Below are 22,152 nucleotides of genomic sequence, written 5' to 3' on the forward strand. Positions count from 1 at the left end.
AATTATTCAAATTCTATCGGTGCACCACCCGATTCGGTATTAATAAAACAACGTCGAAAATCGTATCGCGCGTCGTGAAACAAAAAATAAAAAAGAGAAGAATAAAAAAGACAGATAGGAAAAGGAAAAAGAATGTACTTTCATCGGTGGAATGACGTAACACAGCCAGCAATTTTTTTTCCCGAGCACGACGAGCTTCGCCGTCACTCAGCTGTCTCGTTTCACAGTGAAGTTCAGCAAATTGCAATCTCTCCCTTTTTTCCTAGATTCCCTTATTTGTCCTCCCTTTGCTCGCCAACCTCTCTCTTTCCCTCTCTGTCTCTCTCTCTTTGAGCTACCCTCCTGGAATCTCCTGCTTTTCAACGATCAACCCCTCTCTTCTCTGTCAGATACACGTGTCGACTGCGTGTCCTTTTCAGAACGTCTTGACGCGTACACGACACGCGCGGTTACGTGCGTTCACACGTGGGCACAGGTAAGAATAGAGAAGTGCAATGCGATACGGATGAAATACCAATGAATGCCACTCAAGTGGAGGTTTACGCGTCTTTTCAAACTTCGATCATTCGTCCCACGATACTGACCCAGTTTTACAACTTCGTCCATCTCGGTTGTTCTCTTTTGTTTCCACGATCTTTCCGATTTAAGCGTCTTAACGAGAAAAGCGAAATCTAAAATTATTCTTATATGATGACAAATCTAATTAAATGTTAATTAATTGTACGTTGTTGGGAAGCATGGAGGAGCTTACCTTACGTGGACGAAAGCAAAATGCAACGACTTTTAGTTCGTAATGAATTCATTAAAAATATGGTTCAGTTGTAACGTTAATTACGGAAACGTGTAGGTAATTTTATAATTGTAAGGGAGGTTTGTAAATACTAAACGTAAGAAAAATGTGTAAGTATAGCGATAAGGAATAAAAGTGAGTGAAAATTCGTAAAAGGAAAGTGTACGTAACGTTGCGAAACAGTCACCTTATTTCGCCTATTGAATCTACAAGTGGTTGGTTGACTATTTGAGTACGGAGCACGACAGTGGTGAATTCAAGAAGAGCAAAGAATATCGGACACAGATTTCCACGTGGAATGCCAGATTAAAGGTAACAAGGAGTATTTGTTTAAACAACCACAGAGTATTTTAGCTGTCATAAAATTATCGATGTTCTATGTGTGAAATAATACGCACGAGAACATGAGAATGCGAAAGCATTTGTTATCTGAAAATCTACAAACTTGCAAGAGCAAATAAAGAGAAATACGTGGTAGGAAAATCGAGGCGTAGACTGACTCTGTACAAGATAGAATAGACGTAAAAAAGAAGAAAAAAGAAAAGGAAAAGAAGAGCAGAATATTTGTAGTTCAGAAGATAGCGATCGAGAATAGAACGTGAAAGAAGAAAATCACAACAACGGCCGTGACAACCAAGAGAAATAAACCTTGGCGCCAGTTTCTATCTTTTCTCGTTCAACGGTGCAGCGGCAGCACCCTTTTTTCCAGGAAAATAAAATCGTGGAACATGGTCAGGAATGCAAACACATTTTTCACTCGAAACATCCCACGCATTGGGAACGCGCGAACCAAATGGCAATTGTTCGTCGAATAGGTATATATTCCACGTGCGACGCAACTCGAGCGATGAGAAGCAACAGAGGAAAACGTTAAAAAAAAAAAAAAAAAAAAATAAACCAAGTTGCGTATGTGACTATTCTCAAAAAACGCGCTGTATTTTGTCACTGTTGTAAAAACTGGCGAGATGAAAGAAAATCATACACAGGATGAATATCGGTAGCACTCGCTAATCTAAATTTCCCTTTGACAGAGCGCACGTCGGAGAAAATAAAAGAAAAGATCGTGCGGACAAAAGCATTCGCAGGGTCAACGCGTTCATCGGTGAGATAAGACATAAACAAAGGACAAAGAGGGATGCGTAATCGAAATAAATGGGAAGTATCGGTGAAAGAGGGCTGGACAAAATAAAAGATGCAGCGGAATAAGTCCTACCTTGGAGGTCGGTTCGATGACAAGCACAGCTTTCCTCGTGACTTCGTTCGCGGATAAATCTTACGCAGAACATGTCACCCTCTCGCGCGACCATAAACGACCGTGGGCGACGAACGACTGCGAGGAATTCGATAATGGAAATGCAGCACGACGGCGTCGTTGGCTCCTGGTATAACCAGTAAAACCGTAGACGCTCGAGAGCTACCAGAGGAGCACTGGCAGAAAAAAGCAAGAAAGAGAGAGAGCGAAAGACCGTGGAAACGACAACATGGAAGAAGCGAGAGAAAGAACGCTACAGGAAAATACAGAGAGAGGGTTCAAAGAGTTCTGGCCCTCGCCCTGCAGTATTTTCTCTATGTGTCTACCTTTTCATCCGTTTCGTCGTAGCCATCCTGGACGACCTGTGTACGTGCTCCGTATATACGTACGCGTTCACGTCGCAGCTTGTGAACCAAGCTTTCCTATTGGCAAACGCCGTGGTTATGAAAATTTAGTAGCATGAAAAAATGTTGCAAATATTCTGTGGCAGGAATGATTTCTTGGCGGATGAAAGAAAGCCACGAGATTGAAGCTTTTTGATGTTCGCCTTTGTAGTTTTATCAGTGGTTGAAGTTTAATATAACTTAACACGGTACGAAATTTTTATTATGCGAAATTATACGAAACTAATTTTTGGTAAAACGGTACGAGATCTTTCGTGTAGTTTAACAAATTATCAATATAAGTTCAATTTGAGATGGCATCGCTAGTAATATTACCGATGTCGGAGTTTAGGGAACACGTGTTCAGTGTCGCGAGAACTATATGGGTACACCGTCGACCGTAAACGCAAAATTGAAACGATTTCATTCACGCTCGTAAAATCAAGTTTGTTACCCGGTGAAAGAGGACGCATATCCCAAACTATGACGATATTCCAGTCGGTTTCGCTGAAAAGGAACTGATTTTTATCACTGACGTATTCGATGTTAAACTTCAGACGGCTGCGAGATTCCTATCGTATTGTACAAAAATTCACACGTATCTGCTAGACACCTAGATGTTCGTAGGTGTTGGTTTGATCGAACACTCGCACGCGTTCTTTGCATTCAGTGCGTTTGGACAAGCTTCGAGTTTTACGAATTAATCGTCACAGGAAAAACAGCGAAAAATTGTTGAGCTAAAAAACGAATCAAAATATCATTCCTATGTACGTCGGAATTTTTGACTATCGATTGGAATACATCATTTCCGAGCCAATTGTCCTGTTCATGGAAAATGTGGAATTTTTTAAAGCGAAAAACTGGAAACCTCTTTCAATGCTGTCAAATAAAACGCAACTCGCCAGCAATAGAAGAAAAGCTGTCCCATTCATACTTTACAAAGAGTGAAATTAAAAAATAAAACCGTCTATTGGAGGGCGAGAACATTCTTTTGTAACTATTCCGTGAATACAAAAACACAGCTGTACAAGCAGCGCATTCATCATCGTGGAACATCGTTCGTATTTGAAGAAAGGCCACCATTCGATAACTGATGGTTTAGACGAACGAGCTTTACCACAAATTCAACGTAACGGTTAATTCAAACACGATTGAAACAAGATATCAATTTATATTATAATCCAATTCAATTCGTCCGTTTTATACCTCTACTTTTTCTGCTCGTGTTTCATTTCAATAATAAACTGAATGGTACAATGAAAAATACACGGGACTAATACGAGAGAAACGTTTACGCTTCTTGTCAGATTATTAACGACGTGCTGACAATGAATACGAGCTCGTATTACGATCCACGAATTTAAATCACAATCCAATCATCTTATAGTTTGATCCAATTCAATTCCTTCGTCTCATACCTTTACTTTCTCTATTCGTATTTTATTTCAATAGTAAACTAAACTGTGCAGTGTGAAATGCACGAGAGTAATGCAAGACAAACGTTTATGCTTCACGACGAATTATTAACGATGTGCCGACAACGAATACAAATGTATAGAGAAGTAACACATTGTGCACGTCTCACCTTTTGTCTCTCGAATCCGAACAGAGAGCTAAAAGAAAATGTTTGTGCCTTGTGCTTGCTTCCCTATCATTCCGGTACCCTGTACGCCGCAAAGTAAGGAACTCGCGTTTAGTTAATTCGCGTGTCAACGCGAGCCGCCCCGACGTCGAACTGATTTTTACTTCCGACATTTCATTTGCCCTCGAACCCTCTGCGACAGTCCTGATTCGTGGCGCATCTTTTCGAGGATGCGATAAATGCACGCGGGATTGCGCACTGGTTCGAGGGGTGAACCGGCGAGAATCGCGGCGGTGTTACACAAATGCACACAGACCACGGTCGTTCGCGTGCAAGCGTAAAATCTATACACAAACGTATCGGTAGGTACACGGCTGAATATGAGCCGCGTATTAAAGGAAACGGGCGCGTGGAAAGATGCGTGTTGCTATGCGCTGAAAAATCTATACAACGTCAACGTTATTCGCCAAGGGTTGGCTTCGAGGTTTCACCGATATTTTTCTTCCGTCGCGAATGGCTGGTTCATGTAGATTTGTTCAACCGTCGATATAAAAATTTATTCTGCCTTTAAACCATACCAGCCAGGTTTGTTTAACAATGCAAGTAGCGATATAACAATACAAACTATAGTATACTTAAGCTTTATTAAATTTGTTATTTAAAAATATAAATTAATCGTAATCTTCAAATTTAGAGTTATGTACTTGGAAGGTTTCAATGGCGGCATGAAAATTTAGCGATGCAGCAATTTTCTTGAAATTTGCCTTAAAACGTATGTGTTGTCTCGTTAGTCTCATAAAAGTTGAACGAAATAAGTTGTATTATTTGAAAAGATTTTGTATAATTTTAATATAAAAATTGTTACTATTTCGTATTAATTTTTTTTATCTTTTCTTCTTTATTATCAACCACTGCGAGTTTTCCTTTACGTCAGATTTAATATAATAACTGAATGCTGCACTGCACAATTATAGGATTCGCGAAGTGAAACTGGCGCACGCGCGTATTGTCGATCAAGGTGGCACTCGTTATAACGCGCACGCAGCTTTCCTCGTATAATGTATAGGATTTTTTTACGAATGAGAGCACGTATTTCCAGGAGAAAAGCGGGTGCGCTGTCAATACAGTTTGTGTCTTTAGAAAGTCGCTCGTATTCCCTCTTGGTGACACTCCAGCTTCGGCCACACACCTGAGCACCAACTTCGTGCGATACGTGTTCGTACGAGGATGGGATGGATGGGAAAGGTTAAGGGCCGCGAAAGCAGGGGGCTCGAAATTGTCGAGGGTAAAAGTCGCGGCGAATCTACACCATAGAAGACACTGAGATCTTCCGAGCTTTTCGTCGAAACAAAGAGAGTAGACGTGCCGAGGCGCGAACTCGTTTCATACACTTTCGTATCCTTGCTTTTTGCTCCTTTGACGCGGCAGCGAGCACCAATCCTCCTGAGTGTTGGCCAAATATTACTTATATGATTATTTTGAATAATTTCTCAAGAATCAGAAGTGATTGGTTAATTTTGCTTACATAAGTATCATTCTATTTGAAATAATCGTGTTTGCTTTCTATTATACGTAACAATTAACAAGCAGACTTGAATCTTTCAAACGATATTTCTATTTCTTTTGGCACGACCAGATTACGAATTCGTAAGCAACGATCGAATTTGGCGATTCAATGAAACTTTAAAAATCGCACATCGATTCAGCGAAGCGATTTTATTTTTTCAATTGATATTCGATGATACGGGTTCATCAAACATACCTTGTCAAGATTTCGCTTCGATAAAAAATGAAAGAGTCTGTTTGCATAACAAACGACCCGCAGGAGGCCAACGTGCCGATTATTGCAGGGGCTGTTAGCAAAGGGAGCGAAACCCGCGTCAGCAAGATCCGTACATGCGTTGCCACCCAGAAATTTTCGCGCTTATTCAGATAAAAATAGTGAATGTCAAAATAAAAAATATTCTTGCGATATATTTACTAAATTATTATTTTCTCAATTATCATTTTTATATTACGTCATCTATACATATCCCTCCAACAAAGTTATGTATTAAAGCGTAGGTGGAGCAGTCGGAATATTTATATACTGCGTTATAATTCGACGTTTCTTTGGTCAAATTCGAAGTACCGGTTCACAACGGTAAATGCGAAGAGGTTTTATTAAACGAACTGTGCTTAATTCAATATTTGCCGTATCATTGATAATAATAATAATCTTCGAACTATTATATTTCTCTGAATCTTCTTATTTTAATAAATAAAAACAATTTGTAATGTTTGAAGAAGATATTTAACGTCAGATTGAGATAAGAAATAACACATACCGATAAAACGTTTTCTATATTTTGTGTATTTTCGTCCAGTCGTAATTTCTCGTTACGATTATACGAATCGACACCACGAGCAGAGCGATCCCTTTATTTCTTTTGGGATAATAGGGGTGTTTGTTGTTGAATACAACTGTAGTCTACAGTTATATAATATGTATATATTTCCACCAGATTACAACACTTATAGCGTAGACAGAAATTATTTGACTTCGTCGTGTCGGAAAGTATAATGATTGACCCGAGGGTTGATAGAACAATAGATTTGACTGCCCGAAAAATGTTAGAACAGTAGACTTGACTGTCCAAGGAGTAAGAACAGTAACAAACCCGTCTCGTACTATTTAGGAGGAAAGCTCGGTGTGGGTACCCTTTTTCAACTAGGATCGCGGATTCGTTGTTCACACTTTTCGGTAGAAATGTGAGGGTAACGATCCGCGATGCCCATTGGTTATAGCCAATGTTAATAAATAAAATACGAGGAGAAAGTCTCCTGCAGATGTGGTTCATGGGTGTTCTTGTTCCTGGGAAAAATCAGTTATTTCGCTGCGCACATCTGCCTTCTCCGTAATTAGCAAGAGTGTGCAACAAACCCAAGGACCGTTCAAAGGACTTATACAAATAGAAGTTAAGGTGAAAAGATTCGGTTTACGGTGGTTCCATGGGTTTATTGCGGGTCAGTGTAACAAGGGGTAGGACTTGACGGCCAGATCGAGAGGGACGTCGCACGGACCATCTCGCGCGACGTAACATTTTGTTCAAATAGTAAAGATATTTCTTATTCTTAGGAAAATATAATTGCATGGAAAATGACCGACAGAACGTAGCAGGATTTGTTTAAGATCAAGTGATTGGACATAAAATATACCGACAAAAGTTGTACGTTGTTCCAACAGAAGGTAGAAAAAGTTAGCTAACAAATTTTTAGCATAGCACATTCTCGGGATACGTTCGGGGAAATAAAGACTTGCCTGGAACAGCGGTGCTAGCGCTATTCAACCTACAACACATACCACTTCATTTTTCATCCACCTCGTCCGTCTATCTTCTCTCTAATAGAGATCCTGGTATAATACATTATGGTTGGTTTCATCTCGTATTGTGCTTCTACTGTCTATTCACTGCATACGTGCTCGAATCCATGTTCTATACGTTCGACGTTTGCGATAATACGAACATGGAATTACGCGATTTACGAGCAACTGCGTAGCGATAACGAGGTAGAAGTAAATTGAAGGCGCCAAGTGCTGCGAGGTTAACAATGCGGTTAATTATGATAGTGATGTATTTCATTATCGAATGCTTAACGATGTGTGGTCAGTGTGTAAACTAAATTTCCTCGAGAATCAATGGGAACTATCTAACCAGTAATTTAATAATAAACTAACATTTAACTATGTAACTGTGGTTCTGTAAGAATAATTACTGTACAATGAGGGTGTAATTAAAAACATTGTTACGAAGAAAATACTGATGGCTTTGTTCAACTATTTAATAATTATATATAACCTCTATTCGATACGAAAAACATTGATTACTTTGTTATTCAAACTATCGAATAACTACACATATTTTCTATTCAATAGCGTGAGCGAACAGTAGTTCGAAGAATGAAGTTAGCGTTGAAACCAAACTTTGTTATAAATACAATGTGTATTCGTTAAGTATCACGAGCATGACTCAAATGCTTTCGCAAGGAAAGTGATCAAAAGACTATCAGGTATCGTTACTTCTACGTAAAATCTGTGTAATTAAGGGTGTCTACGCGTATACTCTTTCTGTTCCCTATCTTCTATCTCCTAGCTTTTTTCAAAGAAGTCAAACGCGGCTACCTTTATGTTCTGTACGCTGTTTAATGAGCTCTGATAAAAATGATATATATATGCAATTACGAGTTTATCCGATGAGAGACTAAAATAAAATATACATTCCCTTAGAAGTAAACGAATTCAATGGTAACCTAGATTACTATAAATATACCGGCGAGGAGCGTATGTTGCGTGCATAATCTAATGAAAGCAACAATAGAAATAATAGAAATGCACAGTCGATATCGAGTTCACCGCTATGCTTTTGTTTGCATAGACGACATTAACGGTGCTCCTCCATATTGATAAGAAATTACGAGACGAATTGCTGCATGGTGCAAAAAGATTCATGCAGGCCAGTAAACGATTACAGTCGTCTAGGTGGACTTATTATTAGCGACAAAAGTGTACCCTTAGCGCGCAAGAAGCAACGATTAACCTCGTAATATTCTCTGAAAAATCGCGATAATCTACTGTAAGGCTGCAAAAATGACCAAGTGAAAGGATAGCTCGAAGGAAGTAATGCATCTATATGCGCGTAGAGCGCGTGATTAAATAAGCGTCACGGTGATAGGAAGAACCGTATAAACCCTGGCAACGAAGGTAGTAAGTACCCGGATAGTTAGCATGATAGTTAGGATAGTATCTCCCATGACACTCTAGGTAGTCTAGCAAGTTTTATAGGTATAAGTTCATACATGTATATATATACACAGACCGGTCCATCTAACTTTATCGCCGGGAATATCTCGCCTGTAATATTAAAAATGTAATATAATATGTAATATAATGTAATATACTTAATGTAGCGTAATATTAAAAATATTAAAAAATATCCCAGCTATAAGTTTTTATAGAGAACGTCGAGCTGCATCCACTAACGTATTAAAAAATATGTGATTTCATTAAAAAGAAAAAAGAACATCGGTGATCTTCATAAGTCTTCTACGCGTTCATTTAATAAAAAGAGAATTATGTTCTCCCCGAAACCATTCAACTTGTACCTGAAACAGTTTTTAATATTATTAAAAACAAGCGAGATATTCCAGGTGATAAAGTTAGGTGGACTACCTCGTATATTTATACAGTGGCTACACAAATATTCGCACCATCGTTGTATTTATTACAGCGTTTACAAGTTAGTTAATTAGGTCCAAGTACAATTAAATTTCGTATCATTTAGCAGTATCTTCATACGGCTATAAAAATTTGATACTATGAACACGAAATGTACAGAACGTGATAAAAAAAACGATTCATTGGAAAATAAGGTGTGTCAATTTTTTTTTACAGACACTGCACGTGAGATAAAAATTGTATATTTAGCAAAGACGTTTCAGCAATTGCTGACATTAAGTATACATTTAAGTAATGTATTTTTAGCTTTTTACTTTGATTATGTTTTCGGTTTTCCGTTACCAACAGATGGAGATAGAGGGATACGAACTGTTCCTGGTTTTACAGAATGACTCAAAACGAATAAATAACGAGCGCTAAACTGTGAAAAAGCTTGTACTTATAATTAGCACAGTTTCTTCGGGTCTTCGATCTTTCTCCTCTCTCTCTTCGCTTAGGAAGCGAATGATTCTTGCCCTTTTTGTTTCTAACGAGTAAGTTGTTTTGTGCTTTCCAAGACACCGTACAGTATGTGCGCACGTAGTGATAATACAGAGCAAAACTTTGCAAATGTAATTTAAAGATCTGCACTACTCGGTACGAGATCGTCTAGAAATTTCTCATCAATTTTAACGCAGATCAGCTGCTACTAAATAGTTTTCCATTAACAAAGAACGAATCGCGGAGACATTAAATTTAAAGCAGAGAAGACTATAAAGTTAATTATAAACAGACTATAAAGCTACATCTAACAAGTGAAAGACGCTTTCATGTGCGTGGGTGCAACTAGCGTGACACGAACGTCAAGGACAACTGCAGATTTTTATCACGACCAACCCTTTCACGAGTTACGAGACTCTCCCGCACGTCGTAACAAAAGAATATTTGACGTAGCGAGTTAGAAGGATAATTAAATCTTCTCGGTTCATCACCGCGTTTAACAATCACAAAGGATTCTGTTGAAAAAAAGAACCTGGCTACGAACCTGGCATCGTTTCATCCCCTCGGCCAGAGCGGCGTTATCGAGGGGCAATTTTCAAAAACCTGTGCGCTGAGCCGGTGCACCACACGAGTAGGTATAGTATTTTTAACTCGGTCGAACGCGAGCAAGGGAGATGAAACAGAGAAAGAAAGATTTAAGGGTCTTAGAGCATCTAGTCAGTGGTTCTCTACGTAAACGACGTTTACTAGCACAAACTGAGCCATATGACAAATATTTCCCTCTTTCCAAGTGCACTCGCGTATTGCCTCTAACGGGGTACGCAATTTAGCGTGCAGCGCCAAGAGCGGGAAGGCAATAAAAAATGAAACTGAGAAAGAAGGAAAGAGCAAACAGACCTCTACGGGAACAAGCAATCTTCTGACTGCAGTATACGTCGTTAGAGTGATCTACTAGAATGAAAAAATCGTCTGGTCGGTAGAAACGGGGGCGAAATAATTATCCAGTAAAATTGTACTATTAAATCGGGAATGTTTTCAGCTAATATTTGTATCAAATATCTTTCAAGATCAGTAGGAATGAAACAGAATTTCGTTCCATAAACCATCCCGTGTCAAACCATCTTCATCAAATTTCACGGCAAGTAGATCGAGATACCTTTAAATGTTGTGAGAGCCACTGATTTCTCGGGTGCTTCGGGGTTAAAGACCGGGTGCAGGTCTTACGTGTGCTTCGCGACTTCAATTTTCTCTCGTTGTCTTTCTCGGTGCCTCTCTCCCGTTTCCTTTCTCTTCCTTCGTTTACCGTCCCTCGTCGTATCCTTCTCCGTTTTGAACCCTCTCTATATCCCTTCGTCTCTATGTTCCTCTCTGTCTAGCAAAAGACGATACGAAAGAGACAGCCGATATCGACACTGACGAACACGAGACCGTTTTTCTTTTTTCACTTCGTTCTCTGTCGCGGTCCAAGATGTCTCTTTGGGAGATTCCTGCAGGATTACAAGGCTTATGCTAAGCTCGTACCCAACGAGGGATTCGTTTGCCGGCAAAAACGATTTACTCTATGTAATTCCACTGTAATTGAAACAAATATCTACGAGCATGCATGCTCTTATTCCGTCTGTTTGATTTTCGCACGTTTATTTTCATCTCGTTTTATTCGTTCGAACGTGGCACTACAATATTATGCATATTACTCATTGTATTCATCGTGCTTCTTCTCTCGATTCTTCTTATCAAAAAGTTCGTATGAAAAATTAAATCAAAGGATAAAACGATGAGAACCTCGAAACCTACTCGATATAGTCCTTTTTTAGCGGATAGGCACTTCCTGTTCGCGTTGAGCAACGCTGTTTAATGATAGTACTACAATTATTCGAGTGTTCCAGCTGTTGACAAATGCAGATGCTTTCGTATTTTTTTCTCTTCCGCCTGAGAATCCTTATCGGATTCCTGAGGAATTAGCTGTCGCAAGATGAGATCACATCATGCCGAAAAAACGTGCAATGCCCTTGACTCTTTTTTTCGTTCGATGTACATGTTTTACGTGGGAATAATATAAATTAGATGGCTTTAAGCTGATTTAATTTACTTCCTTTCGGCGAGAAAACATTTGCTCTTCTTACTTCAGTCCAGATTCTGTTTATAGTAGATTTCTTAGAGGATTCAAAGTAAGCTTGATCAATAAGCTTGCCTGTGCCGTAGCATTTCATTTCTGGACCTCTGGTAATCCTTCGTAATACCTTCGCTAATTGAAGTAAATACCACACTGCGCACGAATTTGATACATATGTACATGTGCTTTCAAGCAAGTAATCTTATGTACCCATAAGCGTATACACATATGACTGAATATACGTACATAAGCTCATTTATGATGTAGGTTTCCGTCAATAAAGCATTATATCAGCAGGTTTATGAAGCATTCGTCAAGTTTGAAATAGCAGAATCATTTACATAGATATGCTGATTTCGGAATTAAAAATGTTCATGCGTTTTAACGTTGACAATGAAAATTCACTATTTAATTAAAAGCTATCGATTTCAATAATTATCATATCTTTATAATGGAACTCTGTAACACCAGCAAAGCAACGAACGATTAACGGGAAAGTTATGACACAGTGTTTTAATACCTTTTATGTTGTTTATTCCTGAGGGATGCTAAATTATTTTAGCGAAAACAACAAAAATCGAAAGTACTTTTTTCGTACGAAAAGGGAGTAGCAGCTGCAACTTTGTACCCTCGGCTCGAAGAGATAGACGAGAGTTACAAAAGATGTTGGTGGGGTTCCAGTAGTCAGATACAGAACAGCCATAAAATTTATCGAGCTTTCGGGGTGGCGGGAGTTAAGCTGTCACTGCACGCGACTGCGCCGCCGAACGTTCGCTTTATGAAAACGATGATTTCTGGGGAAAGATTTCCCGAAGGGGCCGTGCAGGATAATTCGGTTCTAATTCAAGCGGACCGTTCGCGCCACTGAATCGATTTGCAATCACATTCAAATATCAAATAAAAGTATTCATTCGTCTACAAATTCTTTCATATTCGTTCAATCGATATTTCTTTTTTTTTTTTTTTTTAAGAAAGGTCTATTAAAAATTACAATAATTACGTATTGGATAAAAAGTTGTGAAGCGTAAAACATTTCTGTTGATATATAAGTACTACTTTTTGGATATTCCAATGTCTATCTTGTTATTTGAATACTCTTTTCAGCAGAAACGTATTCCGTTTTTGTATACATGGAATGGTAGTGAGGGCAATACAAGAATATGCAATCTGACTGTCAATTCGAGCAACTTCAAACCGATGGAAGTGTGTTGTTGAAAGTTATCGAAATGTTTTTATTAACTCTCTCCGGTTGCCAGCTGAATAGCACTTGACAAAGCGTATCTACCATTTTCTTCGTTGGAGAACTTCTCTTGGCAACCGATTTTTACTGTTCCGTCCGTTGAATGAACTAACAGAGTTTCAAGGGCCATAAGTTTTTATTATCCATCTACTCTACACATACTTATTTAGGTTTAATTCATGCGTCGCGTAAAATATTCCTGACCATGTAATTTCTCGGTATACTCACGATCAGATAGAAACACCACAATTAACATTTCCATCAGCGAGGAAGGTAGAATTAATAATTCCTGTTTCGTGATTGATAGAAATGAAACGAAACGAGACAAATTAAAGTTAGATATACCGTAATTAAGCAACCTAACCGTAGTCTAAGGCAAACAACGATAACGGTGAAAACGGCACGATACATCGTCGAAAGAAAACACAAACCCTAAATCCAAAATCTTTCTAGGAAATCCACTCTTCCTGTACCTAAGCGATACATCTTTCACATTCCAGAAATTGTCTTATCAAGGGAGAACGCTCTAGAACCCATCTAAAACAGCATAAATCAAAACCATGACCTAGACGCGTAGGGCCTGTCGCCTAGACCGTCTACTCTACCGCTTGCTGGATGAACGATGGAAAGGAAAGAATAAAAGCGACGAAGGGCTCCTAAAATAATATCGTAAACCACGAACGACGGCACGTCTTGTCTACGCACGTACGCGCGCTTATGCGTGCTCGTACATATATTATGAACACGTTATAGGACGTGGAAGTCTATTTCGAACCGAAAGACATTCTGTATCCAGCCGCTCGCAACACGCTGGCTTTGATACAGCCACGATATATATGAGAGAACTGCATCCCCTTCAAACTTACCAGCGATCCTCAACCGTGTAAACAACTGGGGTAAGCAAACTTATATATCCACGAAGAAGGCAATTCGCGTTTAGAAAACGTTTTGTATTCGAAATTTGTTTTCCATTGTGCGACGGACGTGATTCGATTTCTGTCGAAGAGGTAAATTTCTTTGTATCAATTTGCATTGTACATTAAGCGGAATGTTTTATTCATAAACGCATTTGTCGACTACAGAGCATTGTGTAACGCGATAAGATGTTATGCAAACTAAACGCACAACGAGTTAATAATTGACAGGTTTAACTCAGGTGTCAGGATCATTGCAGTCGACTGTAGTCATTTTCATAAATTTATGCCTCGCAAAGAGAAGCAAATTAATTCTACCTCTCGGAAGAAATTTATCTCTTGTTTGGCTAGTACGATGAATATATTTACGCTCGTATGAATAACATATTCCTCTATGTATCGTATCAAGCGAAATTATTACTCGTGTATCGTTAAAACGTCTTTCTTTACCTTCCTTTGTGTAATTAATTTAAAGTTGGATTTAATACAATCAGAATCTATTCAAATTCGGTTCTTTCTAATCTTAGGACCACGAAGATTTCTATCTAACGAATCGAGACTCTCGTTTCGCCGAGTAATATTTCTCATATAGAAGACTTGCACCGGTCGTGTCATTTTTTGCGCTAAACAGGGTGACTATTCCCGTAGGTTGAGGACCACTGTAAATCGGCGTGCACATCTGGCCGTGGCCGCCCTGGAAACGTGGGAGTTGAGAGTAAAGTATAAACTATGGGGTGCCACCCCATCTCGTAGCGGGCTACCTACCTCCTCTCGGCCACCATAGATGTAGGTAATATCGTCGTCCATACGAGTTACCCACCATTATACGTACGTGTGCAAGCGCGTACACACGCGTACTTGCTATCAGCCGTACTTGTCGACTGGACCTAACGGAGTTTCGCGATGTGTATGTATACGTGTTACTACGATGAGAACACGCTATTCGAGCCACGAGCGTACGAAATAGGGTGACCGAGGTATATACACGCATACATAAGCTAGAACAAATACTAACACAGTTAGAAACTGGCGCAGATACGGCGCACTTTTGTTCAACACGGTTAGCTACACTTGCACGAAATAGAACGACTGATATGCGTGCATGTAACCACGATAGAGGGGGCAATACCGTATATGTATGTACAACAGAGGGAAATGTGTATGAGTGTATGGGGGTGAAAGGGAAGGAGAGGGAGGGAAAGAGAGAGAGAGAGAGAAGTCGACGTTAGTACAAGAGAGCTCATATATTTAAAAGGGACACAGGGTCGCGTACCCCATGGAAGCCAGTTTCCATGGTGGTCCAGATCTCTCGTGGCAGCCAGAAATGCGCAAAGGGTTGCTAAAAGCCATTCACAGGACTAATGGCTAATGGGGTATCCTTAACACGGTACCGAATCTACTGTGCCGCTTGCCACCCTCGACGAACCTTTGTATCTTTAAGAATAAATTCCACGTGTTACCTCAAGATCTTAAGAACTTCGTTCAATTGAAGCGCGTTTAATAAACGGTATAGGTAGAAATTATGCGACTCGGTGAAATTTTAATTTTAATTAAGAAATCGAACGATAGAACTACCGATTTGTAATACATTGTATCGAGTTATAAATTCGCTCGTTTATCAGTAATATATGTATTTCGAAGAATGTTGTAAGTGTTTTAAAGAATGAAAAGATACAGGAATTTGAGATTTGCGATAAAAGACGTATATTTTTAAAGAAAGGAGACGAGTAAATTACTTCTCGATTACATAGAATATGTAGAAATAATACGACTTGACTTTGCTTTTTGAGAAAGTTTGTGGGAACTTATATTATTCAACTTTAATTAGACAGATGATTGTGATGCAACTAATATAATGAAAATGATTATACTTTCTATATTAAGAAAACATCTCTTGTATCTTTACTGAAACTATAAAGAATTTTCTTTTATAGCGTTAAAATAAAATATCTTTCTCGTAAACAAATATACCGAAAACGCGTTGGTGAAAAATTCGACGCGAACAAATACGTAGAAAGCTAGACACATCAATCGCGAGAGAAGCAACAAAGGAGAAACGTGAAGTATCGCGAGGGGAAAACTGACAGTCGCGTCGAGAAAATGAAAGGGAATGCCAGAAACAGATAAACTGCAGGCACTAAAAGATCATGGCAGGATGTTACTTTGCGATAACTGTTCAGGATATTCGGTCGCTAATGACTTTCCATAAAAAGCAATTTGCGCCACGAGTAGAGGGGGAGTTGGAAAAAACAGTTCCGTTTCTTTTGCATAATCTAATCTTGACTTTTCACTTTTTCTTTTATTCTCCCCTGCTTGTTACTTTGAATTCTCTTGATAACGTTCGCATTATCGTACATTCTTTTATGTAGGACAATGCCTTTACTTTTATTAGAACACTATAAAATTTTCCTTCTTACTGGCGTTTGAAAATATTTTAAATAAAGCGAAGAGGATACAGACCAGACAGTTGTTTTCTGCTAATCCTTCGCATTGAAAGGACACTACTCTATCCTCGGAAGCAACTTCTAATATATTTTAGCTTTATTACGAATACTATATTTCTTTTTATGCATATAATTTTCCTCGATACATCGATAGATGTCAAATTTCTCCTTAGTTTAATCCTCTATTTTATTTTTCTATCTTAGCTGGTAAATACCTATCTCACACGGGAAGCACGGCGATTCGAAGACTGAAAAACACGAACTACATTCGTGCAAAGTGTCAAATTTTTTTTTAATTCCCCTATTAGTTCGTCGTCCGTATTTTAAATGATATTTTATTATTATATCATGAAGCTGTAACGTATGCGACTACCCTAAATCCCAAGGTGGCCATAAATATCGCTTAAGTTGTCTTAATTGCACCCGAAACTTCGTAATTTAATATATTAGTTACGTCAACATATTACCATCTAACGTAGTACAAATCCAAATTTATCGATAAGTATATATCGACGTTAAACTAACCAATTCAATTTAATTAACTAAAAAACTCTACTAGCAAAATGTTACTTATCCTCGTAATTAATTAAAGCAATCGTAAAGCTCAACAATCTTGATCCACGGACATCGTTGGAAAATTAAACGCGTGGAGGCTGTTGCAAGTACAGCCAATCGATACTTTGCAAAGTTTCCGCTTGAAACGAGGGAACTTACCAAGTTGTGATTGATGCGTCGGCGTCGGAGCGGGCCTAACCTTGTCTGGAGGACATCTCCTGGTGGCGGCTACGGTGGCAGGTAAGGGTATACTCGTCGTTCCAGCGCCGGGTCCGCCACCTGCACCACCCACTGCCGACTGCTTATTGTACGGAGACGGCAATCTGGAACAAAGAGATCAATTTAGAAAGCATCGTCCCAATGGGGTCGTTACTGTTATTCAGACTGAAATCGTTTCTGGTCCCAAACGATGGTCGTATCTGCTTGTTACTCTGTAGGTAGCTAGTTTCCTAACATTCCTTCTTTCATCATATACCTAATTCCGTTCTTGTATTTGATTTGCATTGAAATGACAAAACGCACCATGTCGCGAAATTATTTACGCTTGCACGTCAGTAGGATTATTATTGACGTATCTCCGAAAGGACTTTAAAAGATTAGGACATTTAACTCGGAAGATTCTCGGGATAAAATTACATCAGAAATTACAAAACCTTCAAATTTTTCAACGTTAAATGGATGAAGATTCGGTTATTTAACGTAAGTGTTTAATATTAGACGAGATTCGTTCTCATGGCTGTAATTGGAAAATTAGTACTTGAAACACTCGTGATCTTTTCTCATCATACTCTTCAAATTATATCCTTCTGCGCTAAAGAGATTGTCTCCTATTTATGGCTATTCTGTATCTTTTGACATTTCAAGTTTGACGATTATGGAGCAGCATCCATTCAACGTTGACGATAGGCAAGCGACTACCGACGATGCTTCATCACGTTCACGGTCACGACTGTTGACCGTGCAATTATTGTTCCACGGATCTGGTCAAAACTGCCTTTCCGAGAACTGTTTGTTTTCCAAAGGCCAGAGGCTGTACTTAAGCTTTTCAAGCAGGCCGACGAATCGCATCAAAAGCTGTAAAGCATTACGGCAGCGACGCGTAACGCGACGATGAAATTTCACGCCGTCGCGTCGACTCGTCGAAACGGAAGTACAGATAACCATCCGGTAATTATGCCACTTAATTACTCTCTCTCTGCTCACCGAGGTAATCTCGACTGAATCGCGTCACTCGGCTAGCAAGGGAATAATACTCGCATGTGTTCAGACACGGCACGTGCGCCGCGTGAACGGAAAATCAGGCCGAACGATTAGAGCAGAGCTCGTTGGAACGCCGACGGAAATTCTTCATCGGTGTAGCTTTGGTATAAACGTGCAACCGGATCGCATACCGAAATCATGTGCTCTCAAGTCGGAAAAAGTAAGATTAAAGAAAGAAAGAGACGGAGGAGCAACGAGAGAGAGAAGAAAGAGAGCGAAGCCAGGGGAAAAAAGAAGGAAACTCGACGAGGGCGTTAACGTGGCCCAAAGAAAACGCTGGTAAACGAAAACACGAAGAGGGAGAGTCTCGTTGGTGGTCGTTTCGCGTTCGTAGCATACGGCGTTCCCTTCGACGGAATACTTTTTTCTCCTCGAAGCATCGTCGTACTTTCCTTTTCGTTCTGGTGTAGGGTGCCGTGAAATCGGTCTGCAGAACTTCTTTGAATCAGCAACCCGGTGACGAGAGGGTGATACAAATTTTAATAAGCGAGGTATCTCGAATAGTAATGCGGAAAAAATCATTTTCACCTTTTCAAATGCCGCCACATCCGCCCTGTTAGTTCGTCACGCATAATTTTGTGGCTTTTATCGCGAGAACAATTAACATCTGCATTTCAAAGGAATATATCGGAATTTTCATAGGGTACTAACGAATACTGTGCTCCAATGTTTTCGTTAGTTGTTATACGCAGCAGCGTATATACTGTGTATTTAACGGGACACAAATACGTTTGCAAATGGGCTAGAAATTATTTATCGAGTGAAAGAACGCAACGAAGAATAGATGCTCCCGTGGGAATAAAATAAGAGGAAAAGATCGGCGAAAAGGAAAGGGAAGACGCCGGAGGCAAAACCCATGAGACACAGAGCGTTCGCGAAACTAACTAAGAAGTAACTCGTGGAAACGTAAAATGTATGGTTTGTCTGCAGCAAGTTAACAACACTGGGTGCATCGGTTCTGGTCGCGTCATCAGTGAACGGTAAATATTTGGTTAAAACGATGACGTCGGCACGTAGGTACTCAAAGAAGCCCCGGCTTTTTCCCAATTCTCCTACACGCGCCATTATTCAGCCAGATTTCTTATTCCCTTTGTTGATGAATCAACCAATAAAAGCGCCGCTTTCCTGGAAACCAGGACTAAAAGAATTCGTTTGTTCTCGTTTTGGGATGTTTTCATTGAAATGTCAGCGAATACGTGGAATTTATCTGCTCTCTCTCGAGGGGAAACTAAATTTGACGAACATAGACGTAGATGTTCGTTACATTAAAATTAAAATCAATTGAAATTTATTCTATTACGGAAATATTACACCTGCGTGTGCGTATAAAATTTTGCAAACGTCCAGCGAATAGCGTAGCATACCATACCAGCTAACAAAGGACAGTATTTCACAGGTTAAAATTGTAATTTATAATCTTGCTCAACGACGATGATAATTAATTCTCGAATAATTTTTACGGTACCGTAGACGTGCTGTTTCAGAAACCAGCCCTTGATGCGTTCATCTTTTTAACGAAATATCTATCTCAGCTCATGCTACTTGGACAAGCATTGATTAATATACATGATATGCGTATGAACGCGTTGTTAAGCCTCTATTTTACAGGATATACGTAAGTTGCGATTATTTCCAAGCCTCAGGATAAATTGTCCCAACAAGACGCGTTAATAGCCGACCTCCTTTTACGACTAGATTAAAAATTTGAAATGGCACGGTTATGCCCGTATTATAATGCATAAAGGATGGTCAGATGTTTATTGGAACTGTATTTGTACTGATAAGCGAGATACATCCCAAACGTTCCCTGGGGATATACGAGGATACGAGAGCCGTGTCGACTGGACGATATTGCTCGTAAGAATCCATATAGAACCGGTTATTCTCCTTAAAAACGAATCATCTACCCACACGTTCGAAACTGCGCTGAGATAACGTAGATATAAATACGAGCACCGTGGATCGTTGATTTAGCTTTTAATATTAAATTAAATACTTCTATTCAGTTTCTATTTAGTTAACACGAGAAAACGCGAACAAATGAAATGGTAGGAAAACGAGCATATACGACTACCACACGCATACTCCGTTTCAAACTATTTCATTTTTATCTTTTATTTTCATCTGCTTGTAATACACTTTTCTCTTTTCATGGTATGTTCGGTAAAGATAAGACATAAGGCTACCATTTCTCGACAGTGTTTAAAATACTTACTCCTATATTTAACTTAATGGAGTTCACCTCTACACAAGGAAAGAATAATTACATCTTCCATACGCCGACAAATTTCTTAAAGGAAATTTGTCTTCCATAGTGTTTATAGTGTATATATATATGCTTAATTATATATTATGTAGATTACATTTTTCAAGTTTCTCTACGGTATCGTAATTGCTATTTAAACGGTAAGTTCAACATCGCAGTATCAGGACATTGGTCAGACATAATACATCTCCAACTTTTACTACGACACTTTCCTATCTATATGGATATCTATTCGGCTCAATACCGGATGTATCCATTACCACCTAATGACAAAATCCGCATTCGCTTAGTTGCCAACCCAACAGAAGAATACTAACGTACCTATAACGACGACGGTAGTCTTGACGATTAGCAATCAGCGTGGATAGAGTAAGAAACTAGTTAAAAAATAATTCGTAACCTGTTTTACGCGAAAGCGAAAGTACTCCGACGCCACAGATAAAAAATGTAAAAGCAGTCGGCGTTAACGTTTCACGGGTCTTCAATGTCCGCTTTTTTTGTTTCACCGTAATACTTCGGTGTATCGATAACGCTGATATCTATCCAAACGAAATACTCTATGAATTCAGTAGTCGGCCGATACATCACGAGCTCGAGCAAATATCGACGGAAGAATGGTTTTCAAATCATTCGTATTCTGTGAAAGAGAAACGACGCGGCGGCCCATCGAGATTTACGGGCTTTTCTCTGCCGTAGATTCGTTGGGCGCAACAGCGTGTGAGATTTGTAGCGTGATATATCGGCGGTAGAAGGTCGACTGATCAAAAAAAATTGAAATCCTTTCCGCGAGCTGGGCCTGCGATGGCAGGGACGCTGGATCCGCGTCAAACGAAAGAAAAAAGCGTTTCAATCTTACGAAGAAGGCCGGGATAGAGCGTTTGGCGAATATTTACGAGGGTAATATCAGGAATTAATGTCCCCGGCTGGTGTTGCGAACGGCAGTGCCATTGCTCTCACGTTTTGCAATTTCTGCCGACTTGTCTGCAACCGGCCGACATATTAATATGGCAAGATATGACGTGCCTCGGCTGTAAACATCATCTTTACGATGTCTTTGTTCCTCGTTTGTAAGCAAACGACGTTTCTTCGAATAGCGATACGTCATCGAAAATATTATTAAACTCGGAGCATCGAGGATCAGGCACTAAGGGCGTAAAACTTCTAAGCTTGCGCTTAGCGAAATACAGCCTTGCGCGGATACCGGCAATTGTCGCGAACCTAACGAGATAGGACGGTATTTGAAAGCTCTAAGCGGCTTAAACAGAGTTCGACGGTCAAATACGACAACTATAGACACTTGATTGGAAGCTCGATTGCGACTCTCTACGACATTAATCGCTCGCTAATTGACATTTCTATTCAGACGTATAATATATAGAACGATAGGAAAAGAGTTCTTAACTTCAAAGGTGGATCGCTACTCTGGATGAAAGAAAACGTCGTATTGAATACCAGTTGAAAAATTAATGCTTGTGCGGTTACGAATAGACCGTACATTGTCGTGAGAAAGTTGAAAGTGGAAAAATGCGCAGAATGGAAACAATTTGCAAAATGGAGCAAGATATCCAGAGTATGGTAGTCTCTGTTGATATTTAGCGAGAAAAACAATTTTCTAACAAGGTTTCATTTTCTCGGTTATATTCGTAAAAATGTGGATT

The 22,152-nt window shown here is 39.4% G+C and overlaps 1 protein-coding gene across 6 annotated transcripts in view; it reads right to left on the bottom strand.

Moving 5' to 3' along the window:
* Positions 1-22,152, bottom strand: part of LOC132905110 (protein sickie) — a 192,660-nt gene that overhangs the window by 83,982 nt on the left and 86,526 nt on the right. For all 6 annotated transcript variants that reach the window (XM_060956079.1, XM_060956076.1, XM_060956077.1 and 3 more), the window contains one exon: positions 17,128-17,291. In XM_060956079.1, the coding sequence (XP_060812062.1) occupies positions 17,128-17,291 (164 nt within the window). The remainder of the gene's footprint in view (positions 1-17,127; positions 17,292-22,152) is intronic.

Source organism: Bombus pascuorum, chromosome 3 (genome assembly GCF_905332965.1).
Source record: "Bombus pascuorum chromosome 3, iyBomPasc1.1, whole genome shotgun sequence".
In the NCBI taxonomy this organism is placed as follows: Eukaryota; Metazoa; Arthropoda; class Insecta; order Hymenoptera; family Apidae; genus Bombus; species Bombus pascuorum.